General features: G+C 45.8%; 2 protein-coding genes across 3 annotated transcripts; one reads left to right on the forward strand and one right to left on the reverse strand.

The window, feature by feature from the left end:
- Window positions 1–431: 431 nt before the first annotated feature.
- On the reverse strand, window positions 432–11,772 carry LOC137917880 (endophilin-B2-like). 2 transcript variants are annotated; one of them, XM_068760608.1, is made up of 12 exons: window positions 11,640–11,772; window positions 10,274–10,415; window positions 9,712–9,723; window positions 9,201–9,329; window positions 8,791–8,924; window positions 8,003–8,095; window positions 5,600–5,662; window positions 3,469–3,492; window positions 3,141–3,230; window positions 2,721–2,821; window positions 1,765–1,948; window positions 432–1,474 (listed from the first exon to the last, which is right to left on the reverse strand). In XM_068760608.1, exons 1-12 carry the CDS (start codon window positions 11,700–11,702, stop codon window positions 1,367–1,369), a joined length of 1,143 nt encoding a protein of 380 aa, XP_068616709.1. In that variant the 5' UTR covers window positions 11,703–11,772; the 3' UTR covers window positions 432–1,366. The 2 variants fall into 2 exon arrangements, with proteins under 2 accessions (XP_068616709.1, XP_068616710.1); XM_068760609.1 differs by lacking the exon at window positions 9,712–9,723.
- Window positions 11,773–12,539: 767 nt separating this feature from the next.
- On the forward strand, window positions 12,540–17,240 carry dph7 (diphthamide biosynthesis 7). The gene is made up of 9 exons (XM_068738323.1): window positions 12,540–12,671; window positions 13,408–13,541; window positions 13,609–13,696; window positions 14,282–14,376; window positions 14,724–14,881; window positions 15,958–16,030; window positions 16,102–16,167; window positions 16,272–16,444; window positions 16,588–17,240. The coding sequence occupies exons 1-9, from the start codon at window positions 12,540–12,542 to the stop codon at window positions 16,959–16,961; spliced, it is 1,293 nt and encodes a 430-aa protein (XP_068594424.1). The 3' UTR covers window positions 16,962–17,240.
- Window positions 17,241–17,243: the final 3 nt, after the last annotated feature.

Consider the following 17,243-nt stretch of genomic DNA (forward strand, 5'->3'; position numbering starts at 1 on the left):
ATAATAAAAATATAAAAGGCAGCAGTATATTCGTTAAATCTCAGTCCTAGAGCTTTATCTCTCAAACTCACCAAACCAGAGGTCCGGATGTTCATGGCAGGAAAAGCTGCTCTTTTCTAGTGCTGATAAACATGAAGTACCAGCGTACTACAGATCCGTATTGTACAACACCCTTAGGTACCATCGAACAGTTCGATTGATTATCAGGATGGCATGCCGAGTGGTGCGATTGGTTTTCCAGCTATACAGACGGCCTCCTCCTCGAGGTGAAGTCAAATGTGGATTCGGATGGCGGCGCTGATCCACATCACTCGTGTGACGTCTTCTGAGTAGGTGTACTTTTTTTTTACCAACGACGTACCTGAACACGCCTCCAAAGCTTTATACGGACGTGAACAGTGGCTGATGAAATGAAACAATCTAACATTCGATCAAATCAGCCACATTTTATTTCGTCATCTTGCTTAAGGAACAGGCATTACACATTGTGATAAATCATTAACGCGATATCAGGCAGAACAGAATCAACAAGTGAAACAACTTTAGAAGCAGCGTTGTGAAACGAGCACAGAAGAGGACGTTTATCTCTTAATTATGAGAATCACTGCTGGGCTCGCTGGCTGCGAGAACGCTAGCCGCTCCCTTACTTACATTTACGTCACGCTCATTTCACAAAACATCAGGAGACGGTGACGAGATCTTAGTTTTCACCGCATCGGATCTCACATCCAATTCTCTCTCACGTGCGCACACACCTTTAGCCGGGCTGTAGCACATGCAGCAGGTGAAGCAGTGAGACGGAACAGCAACACAAAATGTCCGACAATCACAAACACGCAAAGGCGAGCGAAAGCGACACATGCAGACGCTGGGAGTTCATTCCCGTCACCTTAAGGCAGTTAGGAGGGGAGTGTCTAACGTTCACGGGGACATCTTCAGTCTTCAGGTACGTGAGGTCAAAAACTAGGAAGTCTAATCGGACAAACGGTTACAGATATGCATAATAAATAATGAGTTATTCAGCAGTCATCATAACAATAACAGTTCAGTTCAACCAACCAAGGAAACGCCACCGACAACTGTCGGGGTGCACAACGATAAATAGGAATGTTGACCGTCCCGAATGGGGAAGTGTAACAATATTTGCTGGAGTATACTCCAGTGTGTTCTGAGCGTACTTAACTTAAAACATCTGTTAGTGGTTTTTTTTTATTTATGATCGAGTTCTTCTGAAGATTACAGGTTAGTAGGAAATTCATTTCAGTGAAGTAAACATTCACATGGCTTCAGCGGTACCAACTCACACACATCCCGTGTGTGTGTGTGTGTGTGTGTGTGTGTGTGTGTGACACTGTATTAATACGCTTTAGCTGAGCAGCTCCAGGTATGTCACGGGCACTTTTCCTTTCTGGTTTCCTCGCTCTCCAACCAGCCAATCAGAGTCCATTCCTGGCACTGTGTAAACTGTAATGAGCTGCAACACAGAGGATATGGAGCACCAATGGGAACAAAGAAAGTACACGCACCCACAGGAAGCATAAAACCGGCCGAAAAATAAAAACGACCTTGTGAATAAGACAGAAATGAAGTATCAATGGCCCTTATAAAGAATAGCTGATAGCTCACTGGAATTGATAAGGGAATCATTTGCAAAGATGTCAAACGATTCCAAGGCATTGAAACAGGACAAGAGCTGGTTGTCGGTTCCCATCCCTAGCCGTACGTTAAAGACCAGAGCGTGGCAGGCTGGTAACGCAGCCTTACCTCATCAGCCAAAAGGGAGAGCTCGCTCGAGTCAGCCGCATCGTAATCGTAAAGGACCTTCGCCTTGCGGGTTCCGGTAGCCGGCGCCTGAACTTCTTCGATGGTCAGCGTGTCCGTCTCCACGGGGCTGCTGACTGTGTCTGATGCAGAGTGAACGGAGTTCAGGGCAAAAGCATTGGGAAGCCTGAGAACGGCAAAACGGGGACATACGACGGTCAGCACACAGAAAGCCAGTCTGACGCTTATGTTATCATTTTAATTAAATTATGTAAAATGTAGTATCAAAAACATGTATTTGGAAGGGGGAGGGTTGAAACAAACACTTACACACAAAAAAAGCTCCTTTTACTAACAAGCGCTGATTAAAAATGAGTTGATTTTAACCAGATTTCTATTTAATTCGTGTTTTTCAGTGAAAGTTCTTGTTTTTTTTTTTTACTTGGCTTTTTGACAGACCAAAGAGAAACGTTCTTGCTGAGGTCCTCTGGAAGAAGCTTCACTGCTATTAAACATTTAAGTTACATGCAATGACAGAGGAAAGTAGATCTATTTGCACTTTAACCCACTTCTCCAGAATATCCCAAAGAGTCCACAACCGAGGTTCCGCTTCACTGGCAAACCCTCGGGCGCCTCAGGGGGGGGAAAGCGGTGCAGCAACACCGCTTACAGCGCAGGCGGGGAGCTGCTGACCTCGACGGAGAGACTGTCTCTCGGCTGGCCTGGGAACACCACAGTACCCCCCCCCCCAGAAGAGCTGGAAGAGGTGCCTGGGCTAGAGCTCGAGGAAAGTCTGGAAATCAGACTGTTTCCTCCGCAACCGGGCCCCCGATAAGCGGAGGAAGTGGATGGATGGATGGATGGATGGATGGCTCCACAGAATAAAACGTTTACAATGAATACTGAAGATGACGCTCCAACTGAGGTCCTCATCAGAGGTGTGACGTTCTGGTCGTTACCTTCCCAGCTCCTTCTGGAGGTCTTGCATGTGGAGGTGACACCGTTTATAGTACGCTGCTTGTGCCTCCACAAACTCATGCAGGCAGCGCAGGTGGTTCACCTGTAAAAAGACAATTCAACAGTCGGGGGGGGGGGGGGGGGGGGGTCAGATTTCAGCAAGAATACACAAAAACTAGGGAATCATACATGAATACAGACTTTGACCTTCTTAAAGGGTGGTAGGAAAGGAAAAACAGTCCACATACGTTGTGATTATCTTTCTTTAAACTTCCAATTTCTTATTTATTTTCTTAGTTTTTTCCAAACTACTGAAGCACATACCCCTCCAATCCTTACAGACTGAAAACATAACCTAATAAGGTAATTATACATCTCTGCAAACTGCAAAAGCAACGTTGAACTCTGCGTGACCCACATACATGAGTGCTGCTGATGCCCTCCAGAAGCAGCCGGACGACCTCTGCCTGGCGGTCGAACTCTGTTTGGGCAACACGGAGCTCGTGTTCGGCCTAAAGCAAGAGAAAGAACAACAATGATGCCGATCCTTCGTGCTGCTCTGCGTGCGTGCCAGATTCCACAGAGGCCACAGCTGAATCTGGAGACACGCTGGAAAACTATTCCTGCTAACATAAATGTATGTGAGAGTACAGTCCAAGACATTCAAACACATCCTCTAGCAACGTCGGCGATGTCCTCGGGGGGCGCGGCCTCGAGAAAACGATGACACGAAGAACGTGGTGGACTTACTTTTTCCACTTCCTCACTCCAAAGCTGATCAGTCATCACATGCAGCAAAAGAGGAAAAGAGAGTTAATATTTCAGAAGCTCGGAGATCCTGAAACAGATGAGGCAACGTATTAATATTGGCACAGAAGCAACCCCTCTGCAGCGGCAGGCTTAAACATGTTTAAGGTACGGATGTAGTAAATACTGCGTTTCAGAATACTATTAAAAATGTGTCTATATTCAATCTGCTTATATATCAAAGAAAAAAAAGATTCAGGTTTCCACAAAATGCATGAATCGTATACAGATGCATAAAATCCAATGAACTCTTAGTATCAATTTCACCACATTGGTTCCTTTTATGTAAAAAAAAAGTCAACATCTGCAAGAATGAAAGTCATCCTGACGCCCCGTCCTACAATTTGAACGACCCGTCATCTTCCCCTTTTCAGAGTAAACGCTCAAAAACAAGCTCTTTATTTTTTCATGAACTCAATAGACACCTACAATATGTAAATGTCTTCTTCAGCGATGCAAACGTTACTGGCTAGCGTGTCTTTCACGGCGGACCGCGGTAGCGTTTCATCTTCCCTATTGGCTCTGCTCATCTCTCCTATTCTGACCAACCCCCTCTGGCTTGGAAAAGAATCAAGCGATAAATTCCACCCCCAAAAGTTGGTACTTCGGCCTTTTGGTATTTAGGGAACGTTACAAACTTATTTCAACTCCTTCAAAGGAATAATTTATTTCAGCATCTTTTATAGACTGCACTTTAAGGCATGATAGACGCCTGATAATCTTTAAAGACCTGTTCAGCGATGTTATTCTTTGTAGCTTGGCAGATCTTCCCAACTCACATCTATTTTGCTATGTGGAGCAGAACTTTGACATTTAAGCAGCATTCCACATGAAAGCTCTTGGAAACCGGAGATAGTCATCACGACTCTCTCCGGATCAACCCCCCCACAGCCCCCTTTTTTGTCCACCAACGTTGCACATATTAAGTGTCTTTGTAATTTATTGTAATTTATGTAATTTATTGTCATTCATTGTCATTTTGCACCGGTGGTGTAATTTAGTTTAAATTTATTGTTAGTTTGCATCGGTGGTGTAAAATCATTTTATTTTTCTAATGTTACTTTGCATCAATTGAGTAACTGAATATTGCTTTTATTTTTATTTTATTTGTATTGTTAAATGTCGATGATTTATGTACTAAGGACTTTCAACGGAGACAAGACCGCAAGGGCTTTTTTGAAATGCTCCTCTTAGGCAGGATGTGTGACTGTATTTGTACTGTAATACATGCCACTGTTTGACTGTACTTGTACTCTAACATTCTATCTAATAAATATATTCATCATCATCATCACCAGTGGAATAAAGGAAGTAACAGAAACACTGTTTTCATTTGCAAATGCCTGCCTTCTTTCCTTCCTTTTCCACGTTTGTTTTCCACAGAGCCTTCACTCAGGGGGTCTAGGAGCGGGGGGTGCTTGTACAAGTACACAAACTACACATTGCTGCATTTTAGAAACGGGTACAGGACCCAATTTCAAACCGTAAATACACTATATACAGTACATACATTTTAAGTGTACAGTAATAGTTAGTGTTGTAGTCGAGACCAAGACATTTTCCAGACTATAATATATATATATATATATATAATTTTTTTGAACATGGGTTTTAAACTTTGACATTTTGGTGCTTTGCCAGCCAACTTGCCGTAAACTTTCACAACACAGAACCTTCAGCAGAGCAGAGAAAGCCAGACAATGTTCTTCACAGAAGTATTAATTCTCCTGAGCAGCCAGAACAAGTTTCCTCCATAAAATTACAGCATAAATAAACGAGGAATAATTTCTGCTTCCTCTCAATGTGCCGATAAAAGTCTGATTCGATTCCGAGACAAGACCCTTAAAAAGTGGTCTGGAGACCGAGACCGATCTCAAGAACTACAACACTAGCAATAGTCCCCATGCAGAATACTCATAATCTATAGAACAAATGGCTCGTTTGTACACGGTTTGTATCCGTTATAATTTGCGTTGACCAGATGTGGACTAACTTGCTTGGATGTCTTTGTGGAGTGACAGTAAAGGCTTTCTGTCCTCCTACCTTGTGAAGTCAAACAGAACGGCCTCCTTACCGCAGAGGCGCTGGCAGACAGCACGTAGTTGCGAGGTCTGGTCTCCTGAAAATCTGGAGCCACCTACAGAAACAGTGAGGTGAAGAGCAGCATTCAAACTATCGATACGCAAGCAGTGTCCAGCCGTCCCTCGCTACGTCGCCGGTCGCTTTCCGTGGATTCACTGCGTCGCAGACTTTCTTGCCGAACATATGAATATAAAGCAGGAATCTGCGGTTGCTATAAATGTTTACACCTCCATTATTTTATTGATAACAAGCATTTTATATTCTAAAATTTTTTTTTAATGAAATATACGCTACTGTTACTTTATTAGTATTTACACGTGTGGGAAAGGGCAATGCAGTAGCGGCTTGGGTTGCTGACGGTGCAGGGAGGGGTCATAAAGGTCAAATACACGTTCCTGCCTCGGATTTTAATCCAGGCTCAAGTCATTAACATCGATTTCTGGACATGTTTTCACGTGCGCCAAACGTGCTGCCAGAACTCAGTGGCCGCTAACGCTCCAAGGAAATAAAAGATTTCTTCATAGACTTGCAGAAAGGGAAACTTTTAGCTTCTTCATTCAGCCTCAGGTGCCTATCCCAATTGACCTTGGGCAGGTTCATTATTCATGTGAAAGTGTACACACATGTCTTTGTCAATTGCACAAGATTGGAGAGTTGTTTGGCAGTTAAAAGCTGCACGTTCTTACATTAGGTGTGTCTGGAGCCATAAAAGGAAGGTGATGCAACCCAAAGTATGTAAACATCCTCTGAGTCATCCCACTCACCCACTGTAAAGAGCACAGTCAGCGATAACGCGCCGCGACAGCTTCAGTGCTAACCTCCTGCACTTTACCACACACATGCACAGACACCAGTTGGCAAAAGTCTGACTTCAGTCAGCAAAATGTTTTATGTAATCATCATCACACCTCAAGCCCTGATGAAAGTCAGACTTTTGATTTTGTTTGACATGCAAACAAAAAAACCAGACAAGCTGAAGTGGAACTTTCCATTTAACGTGAGGCGGCGGTTACGTAATGAGCAGCGTTAGACAGACACACAGACAAACAATCTGTCTGTGTGTCTGTCTGTCAGCAACGTAACACAAAAGGTTATGGAGGGATTTCTCACCAGAAACAGATCCTTACATTTTGGTGTTGATCCAGAAGAGTTTCTGGTTCACTTTGAAATTTTCATCAACATTGCAGTCGATGGAGCTTCAAAATGTGTTCCTCAGTATCTCAGTTGATTATTGACCGATGTTTAGTCATGTGGGGGGGGGGGGGGGGGGGGGGGATCTCTATCTCACCACCGAATCCAGATCAGATCCAGAATGAGGTCAAGAATAAAAAATATTTTAACATTAAAACCTCATTTCTGGATTAAAACATCAACTCCGATTCACTTTGACTTTTCATGGTTGGTGTATAAAGACACCAACCATGTGTAGGAATGGTTCCTTGTGTAGGAAGGAAGGCTGACGCTGGGGCAGCTTTGGATGTAGACCTGCTGCCACCTACTGCCAAACAAAGACATTATCATCATGATTCCGGGTGGAGTCGCTTCCTGAAGGTTTATAGTCGGGGTCGTTTGTTGATTACCGTATTTTCACACCCATAGGACGCGCCTAAAAGTCTTGGATTTTTTTCAAAATGTGCCGCGCGTCCATTTGTACGTTTGAAATACCGAAAAATCAGCCGTTAATGAGACGGCGCCGAATCAAGAGGTGCGTCATAAGGTCGTGAAAACGACGGTACTTGATCTTTAATGGTTTTTCCTGCAGGGCTTTAGTTTTGTTTGCTTTACTGGACTACCGTTCGCTCTTTGTGTGTCTCTCTCGTCATACGCAGCTGATGATTAATACGGCCAAACAGCTTTAGAGCATTCTGAAATACATTTGCATTATATATGAATTTAATGGCAAGGATTAGGCTCCAGTTTAGGTTTACTGACAAACCAAATAGAAATCTAAACATTTATTTTATCTATAGAGGGCCTTTGTCCTTTTTGCTAAGAAATAGTAACGGTATCCCACAATGCAACGCCATCGGCCATTTTGAAAGGCTTTGTTTACACTAGAGACTTGATGTCATACTCCGATAAACTACCATTAATGCTGGTCGTGTGCGTATAACGTTTTTACCTTGCAGTATAAATGCAAGATTCATTATTTTCTTGTCACCAGTAAGTGAACTAGCACAGAAAAGTAAGTGAAAGGAAATGAGATGTGGAAAACAAATCAAAGTGCGCATCACACTGAAAGCCTTTAAATGCTATAGAATACTCACGTCACCCTCGCACTGAAAAGGTGATGAATATAGAGACAGTTAGTCACTAGAGGGCTTCTAATGTTAGAAGGGTCAGAGCAGCGGGGCTGGGGGGGCTGGGGCTGGGCTGGGGGGCTCGGAGAACTCACCGAAGCCTTGGCCTCAGCCACCTTAGCCTTCTTCAGACGTGCTTTACAGGCATCCAGGTCCAAGCGAAGGTTCTCCAGGAGACGTCGTTCTTTCTGAAGTTCAAACAACGACTTAGTTAGGGACCGCTGAGATGAGAGTGACGCTAGCATGGTGCACCCCCCCCCCCCCCCCCCACTCTGTGAAAGCACAACATATGAACCATATCCCCAAATATCACGTTAGATGATTGTTTGGTTCCTTTATTTTCGCTATTTTAGCATAGAACCATCTCTATGACTTGAAAATTGTTTCTTCACTTTTACAATCCAAAAACATGCCTGGTTGGGGGGGGGGGGGGGGGGGGGGCACAAAGCTGCGGTGTCAGATCTAGGGGGATCATATCTCTCATAATGAGGTTTCTCATCAAGATTTTCTGCTACAGCTTAGAGTTCATGTTTCCCTCAATTAAGAAACTTCTCAGGAACTGGCTTCTAGAAGAGGACTGGGGGGGGGGGAGGGGGGGGCAGGTTGGAAATATAAATGATCAGGCTTCCTGTGGGAAAATGTTCAAAATAAGATGGCATTGTGACAAGCGCTCGAGCTCAAAACGAGAGGATTACCATTTCACTGAAGGCTAATATAAAACTCCAATAGCTGACTAACCAATAATAAAGTATTAAATAGAGACCGACCAAAACCCAAAGCGTTCCAACGTGTTTTACTGGAATGAAACATCGTCCAACAAACGCGTCGACAAGTCAAACCTCTGTTAAACGGTCTTTATCGCGGCGGCAGAGCAGACACTCACGGAAATGGTCCTCCAGTCTCCTTCCAGAAAGTTCCTGAGGGGGGTAAGATAGCTGATGGCCGTCGTTTGGAAGAACTCTCTCTCCGAAGCTCCTAATCTCTTCTCACATTCCCCCACCTCCAACAGAGTGCTCCCTGGAAAGACCCGTCCACCACAGCCATGTCAGCCCTTTGCTCTCTGCAGCACGACAGTCTACAACGGAGCATCGCAATGCATCCAAACTGAAACTAGACACTGCATTAAATCCGTTTGCATCTCACAAGTAGCGAGTAAAGGAGAGGACAACTATCCTCGCACCGTGAACTCGAGTAATTGATCGCCTATGTAGTTCCTTGCAGCAGCTCTATCGGTCAAAGGCCAGAGAACGCCGACAGCGTCTTGCTCTCTTCCTGGAGTGGGTGCAGACTAACCATAAGGAGTTTCACCCCCGAACTCCTTGGCTGCGTCCTGCATATATTGACCCAGCAGCTCTCCATTAGTATTTCTGGAAGGAGCCTTCCGGTCCAACTTCTCGTAAAGGAACTCTTCGATTCTGGCACCTGCAGATACAGACAAGAGTTTTAGTTTGTTTGGAGACCAACGAGTACTTATGGAGATTACCTCACACCCAATGACATGAAACGGTTACTGAAAGAACCGCAGGGGGCCCTCATAAGCCCACGCGGTCCAGGATGAATCATAAAAACATCAAAGGACACACAAACGTAAAAGGCTGTTAAACGGAGGGAATCGGTGGACTCATTCCCTGCTTGCAACATTCAGCACCGAAGTAACAGTACAGTTGTGAGTCTCTGCACATTTAAAATACATTTTGCAGCCATGAAAACAATGCTGTGCTTATTTGAGCTCTGTAGTGATAGTTCAAATAAATGAAAGAACATACTGTGGTATGTCAGTGAAGCAGGGAGGAACAATACTCACCAGTGTGGTCGACTGTAGCATGGAGAATCAGAAAAGAATGACACGTTAGAGCTCCCCGTTCCCCAGCGTGCTGCTCCGAAAAGCTGCAAAGTATCCGATCTGTTTGCTTCCTTCCACGTGTCGCGGTCCTTGTAGTATTTCATAAATATATAATATTTATATTATATATATTTATATTATTTTTTGCCTTTGTCCTATTTGTGAGCGCGTCTCATTTTTTAAAGCCCAGTGTGTGACAATTGAATTTAGAGGCATTCTCCTCGCCCTACTACGATATACACAATTTATCAGAAAAATACTTTATAATGGACATTATGTAGTACTGGAGGGGGTTGGAAAGGTTTGCAGACTTACTGTCAGTATACGCGTGTATATATAAACTACTGCTAAATGATAACCCTCTAATCAGTCACTTAATATTTCCTTTTGTAGAGTCGACATTTACTTTGTAAACAGGAATAGTAGTAGTTCTGCTGGATATATAAATACTCTAGAACAGTCACATGTCCCCCGGCCAACCAATGAAATCACTGTTTTAGGAAACAATCAATTGGTGACATACTTGGGTTGGGCTGCAGCAGAACCTCAGTCTGCCTGAATACTTTCTCGGTCCAGTGTTTGGTGCTGTCTGCGCGGATCATCAGGTTCTCCAGGTGAGCGTCCAGCTCCGTCTTCTCTGCCTGGCCCAGCTTCTCCTCTGTGAACTGAAGCAGAGCAAGGAAGCCTTCACATGCTTTGTGGAAGCGAGTTACGAGGAGCCCGCTGGAACAGTCTGAAACATTAAAACAGTCTGAAACATCAAAACAGTCTGAAACATTAAAACAGTCTGAAACATTAAAACAGTCTGAAACATTAAAACAGTCTGAAACATTAAAACAGTCTGAAACATTAAAACAGGCTAAAACAGTCTGAAACATTAAAACAGTCTGAAACATCAAAACAGTCTGAAACATTAAAACAGTCTGAAACATTAAAACAGTCTGAAACATTAAAACAAGCTAAAACAGTCTGAAACATCAAAACAGTCTGAAACATTAAAACAGTCTGAAACATTAAAACAAGCTAAAACATTAAAACAGTCTAAAACAGTCTGAAACATTAAAACAGTCTGAAACATTAAAACAGTCTGAAACATCAAAACAGTCTGAAACATTAAAACAGTCCGAAACATTAAAACAAGCTAAAACATTAAAACAGTCTAAAACAGTCTGAAACATTAAAACAAGCTAAAACAGTCTGAAACATTAAAACAGTCTGAAACATCAAAACAGTCTGAAACATTAAAACAGTCTGAAACATCAAAACAGTCTGAAACATTAAAACAGTCTGAAACATTAAAACAGTCTGAAACATTAAAACAGTCTGAAACAGTCTGAAACATTAAAACAGTCTGAAACAGTCTGAAACATTAAAACAGTCTGAAACATTAAAACAGTCTAAAACATTAAAACAGTCTGAAACATTAAAACAGTCTGAAACATTAAAACAGTTTGAAACATTAAAACAAGCTAAAACAGTCTGCAACATTAAAACAGTCTGAAACATTAAAACAACCTGAAACATTAAAACAGTCTGAAACACGAACAGTCCTGACGTCACAATCCAGTGGAGCGGTGCCACACACCACACAACTCGTGCTACAACATGAATAGTGACACTCGTGATGGCCATAATGACGTCAGCAGTGGTTTCACTCCTCTTCCTCAAAATCACAAACTGGCACAAAATTAGTGAAATGACTACAGAATACAAACAGCCGTTATATTCAGTCACTAATTGTTATTATTTCCAGTTTGAATTTATACTGTGTCAAAGTGACACAGCTGCTAGCTAACCCTAACATCAACAGCTAGCAGCCGGATAAAGCTGCTAGCCGACCGAGAGAGCTGCTATCGAAAATGTTTCAGGAGCTCGTTACGTTACGTTACCTGGACAGCCCGTGTGAAAAACAGCCCAGCACCCGAGGCTAATTTCTTTACGTTAAAATCCATTGTAGTTCTGCCAGCAAGCTAGTTTTGTTGCACTATTCGACACCCGGAGCAGTGATGTGACAGAGAGACGTGACCGCCTACGTCACAATTCACGTGACTATCACGGCGGACGCCATGACGTCACGCGGAGTGTAACGCGTCAATAATAATGATTCTTAATAATGCCGATTAATACTAGCGCATCTTTAGTAAGTGGCTGTAGCAGTATGGCTGCCTTTGAAATGTACAATGCGTCACGTTGGTGACTGAGGAACCATTAAGGAGTGACAGAAAAACAGGCCTAAGAGGAATTAAACCTAAATGCTGGCAGGATTACAGAGACACAGGAAGACACTGTTACAATACTGTAGACCAAATCAGGCTGGACACTAAGATAGACTTTTACTTAAATGTTCAGGTCGTTTAATAAAGTATTTAAAAGAGACGGGAATATGAGATAAACCGTATATCATCTATTACGCCTCCGGTCCGGCAGGTGGCGCCAATGCTCTGAATCGAAGAAGAATGCGTCCTTGTGCTGCGTAGTGACGTAAACATGCGTGAAGGGGCGGGGTCAACACTGGCTCGTATGTGAGTTTTGTTTATGAGCGTTTCTTTTGGGGACATTCACGATTACAAGAAGCTTAATTGGACTTTGGAGATTTAATAGATCGACCGGATGTCGCGTTAACCACATTAAGCGTCTCAGTGTTGACAGTTTACGCTGCGCGGGGTTACAGGCGTTAATTACAGCTAGCTAGCTAACCGAGCTAGCTAGCACATAATAGCACCATTATAGGGGTGACGTAGTTAACGCGATGCGGACTCTTTAGCTGCCGGATCCGGAAGCAGACGGCGATGGCTTCCAGGTCGAAGACCCGCAATCTGCAGGTGTTCGACACGGAGCTGAGTGCGGACGCGGTGGAGTGGTGTCCCGTGTCTCCGGACAACGACGTCCTGGTCTGCGGGACGTATGAGCTGCAGAAAGGGGTGAGGTTTCATAGCAGGCCGACCCGAACCCGAACCCGAACCTGGAACCAGCTAGTGTGGGTGGATAGCCTTGCTCAGTGGCACTTCGACCGACTCGAGTCCGCAATTGCAGCTTTAGTGGCAAGGACAAATATGAGACTAGAAGAGCGCAGACCTCCCCCAAGCCGCTCATCCCCCTCCTAACTGGACCCACACGGTGATCCGGATCAGCACCAGAAGGTTCTAGATTGTTCTTGGTGTGTTTTTAACACCAACCATGAAAAGTCAAAGTGAATCAGAGTTGATGTTTTAATCCAGAAGTTGGGTTTTCATGTTTAATGACTTCCGGATGGCGCCTCCTACGGTCACCCTGGTGCTCTCTTGCACTGCGTGGTGACGCTAGTTTACTGCTGCTAGTACACATCTGTGTAACCACTCCAGCTGCTGCTGGTGTGTCTGTACTTGTATGGTTTTTGTATTTTGTCATTCATGTTACATGTAGCACGACTTCACCGAGAAACGTTCCTAGTCTGTGAACCCTCACTGACAATAAACCACTTCTGATTCTGATTCTGATTCTGAAATGTAATATCTCTTCCTAACGACGATCCAGAATACATTTATTTCTCATGCTGTCTAACCCGAACCCCTTTATATGAATGAGTGAATGCTGTAGCTAACACGCACGCTACTAACCGTGCCGTCGATAGATAACACGGCTTGACTCTGACTGATCTGTGTCACATTCCTCCTCCAGACGGGGGAGGGGCATGCAGCCGCCAGCCGGACGGGTCGTCTGTACCTGTTTGAGTTCAGGCGAGAGGCTCAGGTCGGCCCTCCTCTCAGTGAACTGCAGCGGATGGAGACGGCAGCCATTTTGGATTTGAAATGGTCAGAAGCCAATGTTTCCCTCTGGAGCTGCTGGTGTCGCTCCCCACTGATCGACTCGTGTTCTCAGGTGCCGTGTGCCGGTTTCGGGGCGAGCCGTGCTGGGAGTGGCGGCCGCCACTGGAGAGCTGCAGCTCTACACTCTGTCAGACAGTCAGGTGAGAGGTGTGACCTCGCAACAATCCCCCGAGATGTTTACACCATTCTGTGCTTTGATCTTTGAGTGGATTCATCAAGGCCATATTAGAGCCATCCAAAGTTAGAGCGACTCCTTTTTAGACCGTCTGGGCACAAAGCCTGGTGTGAGACGCACAGACTTTAAATTTGGTCTCACTATGGGACAGGGAAGCTCCCTTCTGAGCCACACTGAGGAAGAGGAGGAGGAGGAGGAGAGGAGGGGTGCAGAACATGGTTCTGATTTATAGCTGAGAGGATGCAGAGTGAACGTTCTCTGTGATGATCGGTGAGTGTCCAGCAAGTCGGCATCAAACGGGCAACTTCCTCAACCGACTGTTTATTTCTAAAGTTCATGGCTCCACCTCTTGACCTAGCGACATCACGATACCTTCAGGGCGCACAACATCGCTGCCCACCAGATGGGGCTGTTCTTTACCTAACGGTTACATTAAACAATTGAAAATATGCAAATGACCCTATCGGCCGCTTCGTTCCCTGCTGACGCGGATCGTCTGGTTTGCTGCAGCTCGAGTTGTTCGTTGCTCATGAATGCTTGTATCCAGCAGGCCGGGGGCCGCAGCCTGCAGACGCTGAGCAGCCTGAAGGTGGGGGCGGAATGCTTGGCTCTGTCCTTGGACTGGTCCGCCGGACGGCTGGACAGGTAACAGAAGACAGAAAGCAGACCCCAAGCTGCCACCGTGTCCATGTCCCAACCCAGCACTGACCACAGGCTGTAGTTCTAGTCTGTAACATTTACAGTGTCCATTTAAATGAAGGAATCCTCCAGTTTGTGCTGTTAACTTCCAACGTCCCAACAAGGACTGAGGTTTTACCCAAACCACAAACGAGATCAAAGCCATCCTGAAAGAAAAGGAGAGGGCGACGGGGAGGAGCTTAAGTTACAAATCGGCGGCACCAGTTCAACCCCCTTCGGTCCAGTCGGATGGGGGCCCTTTCATGCTACACCGGCAGGTCTGGTGACTGAGTCGTACGTCCTGTGTTTATCAGCAGTGACCTGCGGGTGGCGTGCAGCGACTCTGCGGGTGGCGTCGGCGTGCTCGCCCTGGCTGAAGGCGCCCTGGTGTCCCTGTCCCGGTGGAACGCCCACGATTATGAGGCGTGGATCGCAGCCTTTTCCTACTGGGACACTCAGCTGGTTTATTCAGGTGACGGAAATAAAATGATGAATTATAATGTGTCACATCTGAAGCAGCGTTCGGACAAGAGCTTCTAAGTCATGAAATGTCACTTTTACGTTTACAGAAACTAGCGCTGAGAGTGGCGGTGAATAGAAATGTGAAGTTTGGTGCCCTGGAATCCAAATGACACGGATCCACGCTAGATGTTCGGACGTGTAATTCATCAGCGGAGATTATTTATGCAGCGCTGCAGCGAGCTTTCGTGTCCCTCGGAATCAACGGGGAAATATTTGTGTGTTTAAGACGCTTTAGCAAAAGTAGCTCTGATCATTTTACTTCATAAGTATTCTGTGTACGTAATAACCGAGACTAAAGCATGTAGGTCACGTCTTAAAGCGTGTGCCGGTGGCGTGGACGGACCGGTCCGCCCAGCTCGGACATAGAGGTCAGGCAGGCAGATAAATCGAGCTGCTCTTTGACACAATGAGATGAGGTATGTGTGGAATCAGATAAATCTCAAGCTGTGGCTGAACCAGAATCATGAGGAAGTGTGTGTTCATATATTTAAATGTCGTTTTGGGTGGAAATGGGCCCTAAATGTACGTACATTTGTATATATGTATTTTAATGTGTATAGTTTTGACTAGATCTGGGTAACATTCAGCTTCATGTGTCTAATTGTATAAATCCGGTTTTTCAGGAGTCTCCAAATATGATTCGGCTTTAGAGACTTCAACAGACACAATTTATGAAGTCTCCGTTGCATTCATGGCAAACCTGCCACATTTACCCAGCAGTGTAAGCAGCGTAGACTCGGCTAGTCGAGTTGGGAAACATCACGTTTGTCCCAGGAATGTTTTATTGCATGTAGAAACAGGAACTAGGGTCACAGGTGTGACCTTAAGAGGTGAAGGTGGCGACCCCGGACGGATGGCAGCGCCAGCTTTGAGCTCGTTTGACAGTCAAAGACGTTGAGTTACTGTTTACGCGCTCATTGATTCCTCGTTTTTGATTGGCAGGATTTATTTTTATGTTTTCCCCCCCCCCATTTAATTTTGCATGCTTGTATATACGCCTCTACCATTTCCTCTGTGCGCGTGTAGGCGGTGATGACTGCAAACTAAAAGGCTGGGATCTCAGGGTTGGTTCCTCGACTCCCCTTTTCACGAGTAAACGGTGAGCATTTGGCGTTCGTTTCGTCTGAACCTCCATTTTTGGCGTGTCTCATGTCATCTGCTCTCTTGAAGGCACTCGATGGGCGTGTGCAGCATTCACAGCAGCCCCCATCGGGAGCACATCCTGGCCACGGGCAGGTAGGGGTCCGACCGAACTGTGCACGCTGCCTCGCTTTAGCTCCTCTGCTTCCTCCTGCTCGTTCTACGCTTCTGATTGAAGTCCCGTAACCTCCGTTCTGCAGCTACGACGAGCAGGTTTTGCTGTGGGACGGTAGGAATATGCACCGGCCTCTCAGCGAGAGTCCCGTGGGCGGCGGGGTGTGGAGGCTGAAGTGGCACCCGACGGATCAGCACCTGCTGCTGGCAGCCTGCATGCACAATGGCTTCCATGTCCTTCACTGTGAGCAGGCTCTCGGTTAGTATGGAGGAAGGTCCGAGTCAGTAGAGAATAAATACTACAGTATTTAAAAGGTATTAAAGTCTAGAAACCTGCTTGGATCCAGCGTAGCTGTAAACGTGGTGAAACAATCCCCCCCCCCCCTCCTCGTGTCTGTCCAGGTGGAGGGGGAGGAGCTTGTCCTGTGGTGGCCTCGTACATCCTCCACAACTCCCTGGCATACGGCGCTGACTGGTCCCAGCTCTCCCTGGGGGCTCAAACGCCCCCCCCACCCTTCGGAGTGGAACCAAAGGAAGGTCTCTCAGGCGGCGGGGGCCACTTAAAGATCCAGTACGAGTCTCCCACCGCCGGCTTCGACACGTCCCTCGAGGATGATGCGGGACGATACGTCCCAGAGGCCATTGCAGCACCTTCTGCCCCCCCCAGCGGCTCCTGTGAGGATGCCCCCTCACTGTCCTGTCTGCTGGCCAGCTGCTCATTCTATGATCACATGCTACATGTGTGGCGCTGGGACTGGACCCCAGAGCGGGTCTGACCCGACGCTGGGAACGTCCTGGAGTCCCCCCGCCTCACTTCCCTGCTAGGACATCAGGACATGCAGCCTCATGGGTGGTGCGGTTAGCAGGAGCTAATGTAGCGTTGGCAGTTTCTCCCAAGCCCGGATAAATGCAGAGCGTCGCTTCAGGAACGGCATCCGGCGAAAACGTTGCAAAGATTGAACATTCAAATCACCATAATAGTAAAATCCTAACGGAGCGGCCCGGGGTCACGACCCATGAGACGCTGAAGAGAATATGAGGAGTGCCTTTTTATACAG

Source organism: Brachionichthys hirsutus, chromosome 4 (genome assembly GCF_040956055.1).
Source record: "Brachionichthys hirsutus isolate HB-005 chromosome 4, CSIRO-AGI_Bhir_v1, whole genome shotgun sequence".
In the NCBI taxonomy this organism is placed as follows: domain Eukaryota; kingdom Metazoa; phylum Chordata; class Actinopteri; order Lophiiformes; family Brachionichthyidae; genus Brachionichthys; species Brachionichthys hirsutus.

Excerpts from the sequence above, each read along its gene's own strand:
- LOC137917880 (XM_068760608.1), bottom strand. The coding sequence starts at position 11,702 with ATGGATTTTAACGTAAAGAAATTAGCCTCGGGTGCTGGGCTGTTTTTC. Across the intron at positions 2,822-3,140 it reads AGGGCATCAGCAGCACTCAT|GTGAACCACCTGCGCTGCCT; the intron begins GTATGTGGGTCA and ends GTCTTTTTACAG. Across the intron at positions 1,949-2,720 it reads CTCCAGAAGGAGCTGGGAAG|GCTTCCCAATGCTTTTGCCC; the intron begins GTAACGACCAGA and ends TGCCGTTCTCAG.
- dph7 (XM_068738323.1), top strand. The coding sequence starts at position 12,540 with ATGGCTTCCAGGTCGAAGACCCGCAATCTGCAGGTGTTCGACACGGAG. Across the intron at positions 12,672-13,407 it reads CGTATGAGCTGCAGAAAGGG|ACGGGGGAGGGGCATGCAGC; the intron begins GTGAGGTTTCAT and ends TTCCTCCTCCAG. Across the intron at positions 13,542-13,608 it reads GCCATTTTGGATTTGAAATG|GTGCCGTGTGCCGGTTTCGG; the intron begins GTCAGAAGCCAA and ends TCGTGTTCTCAG.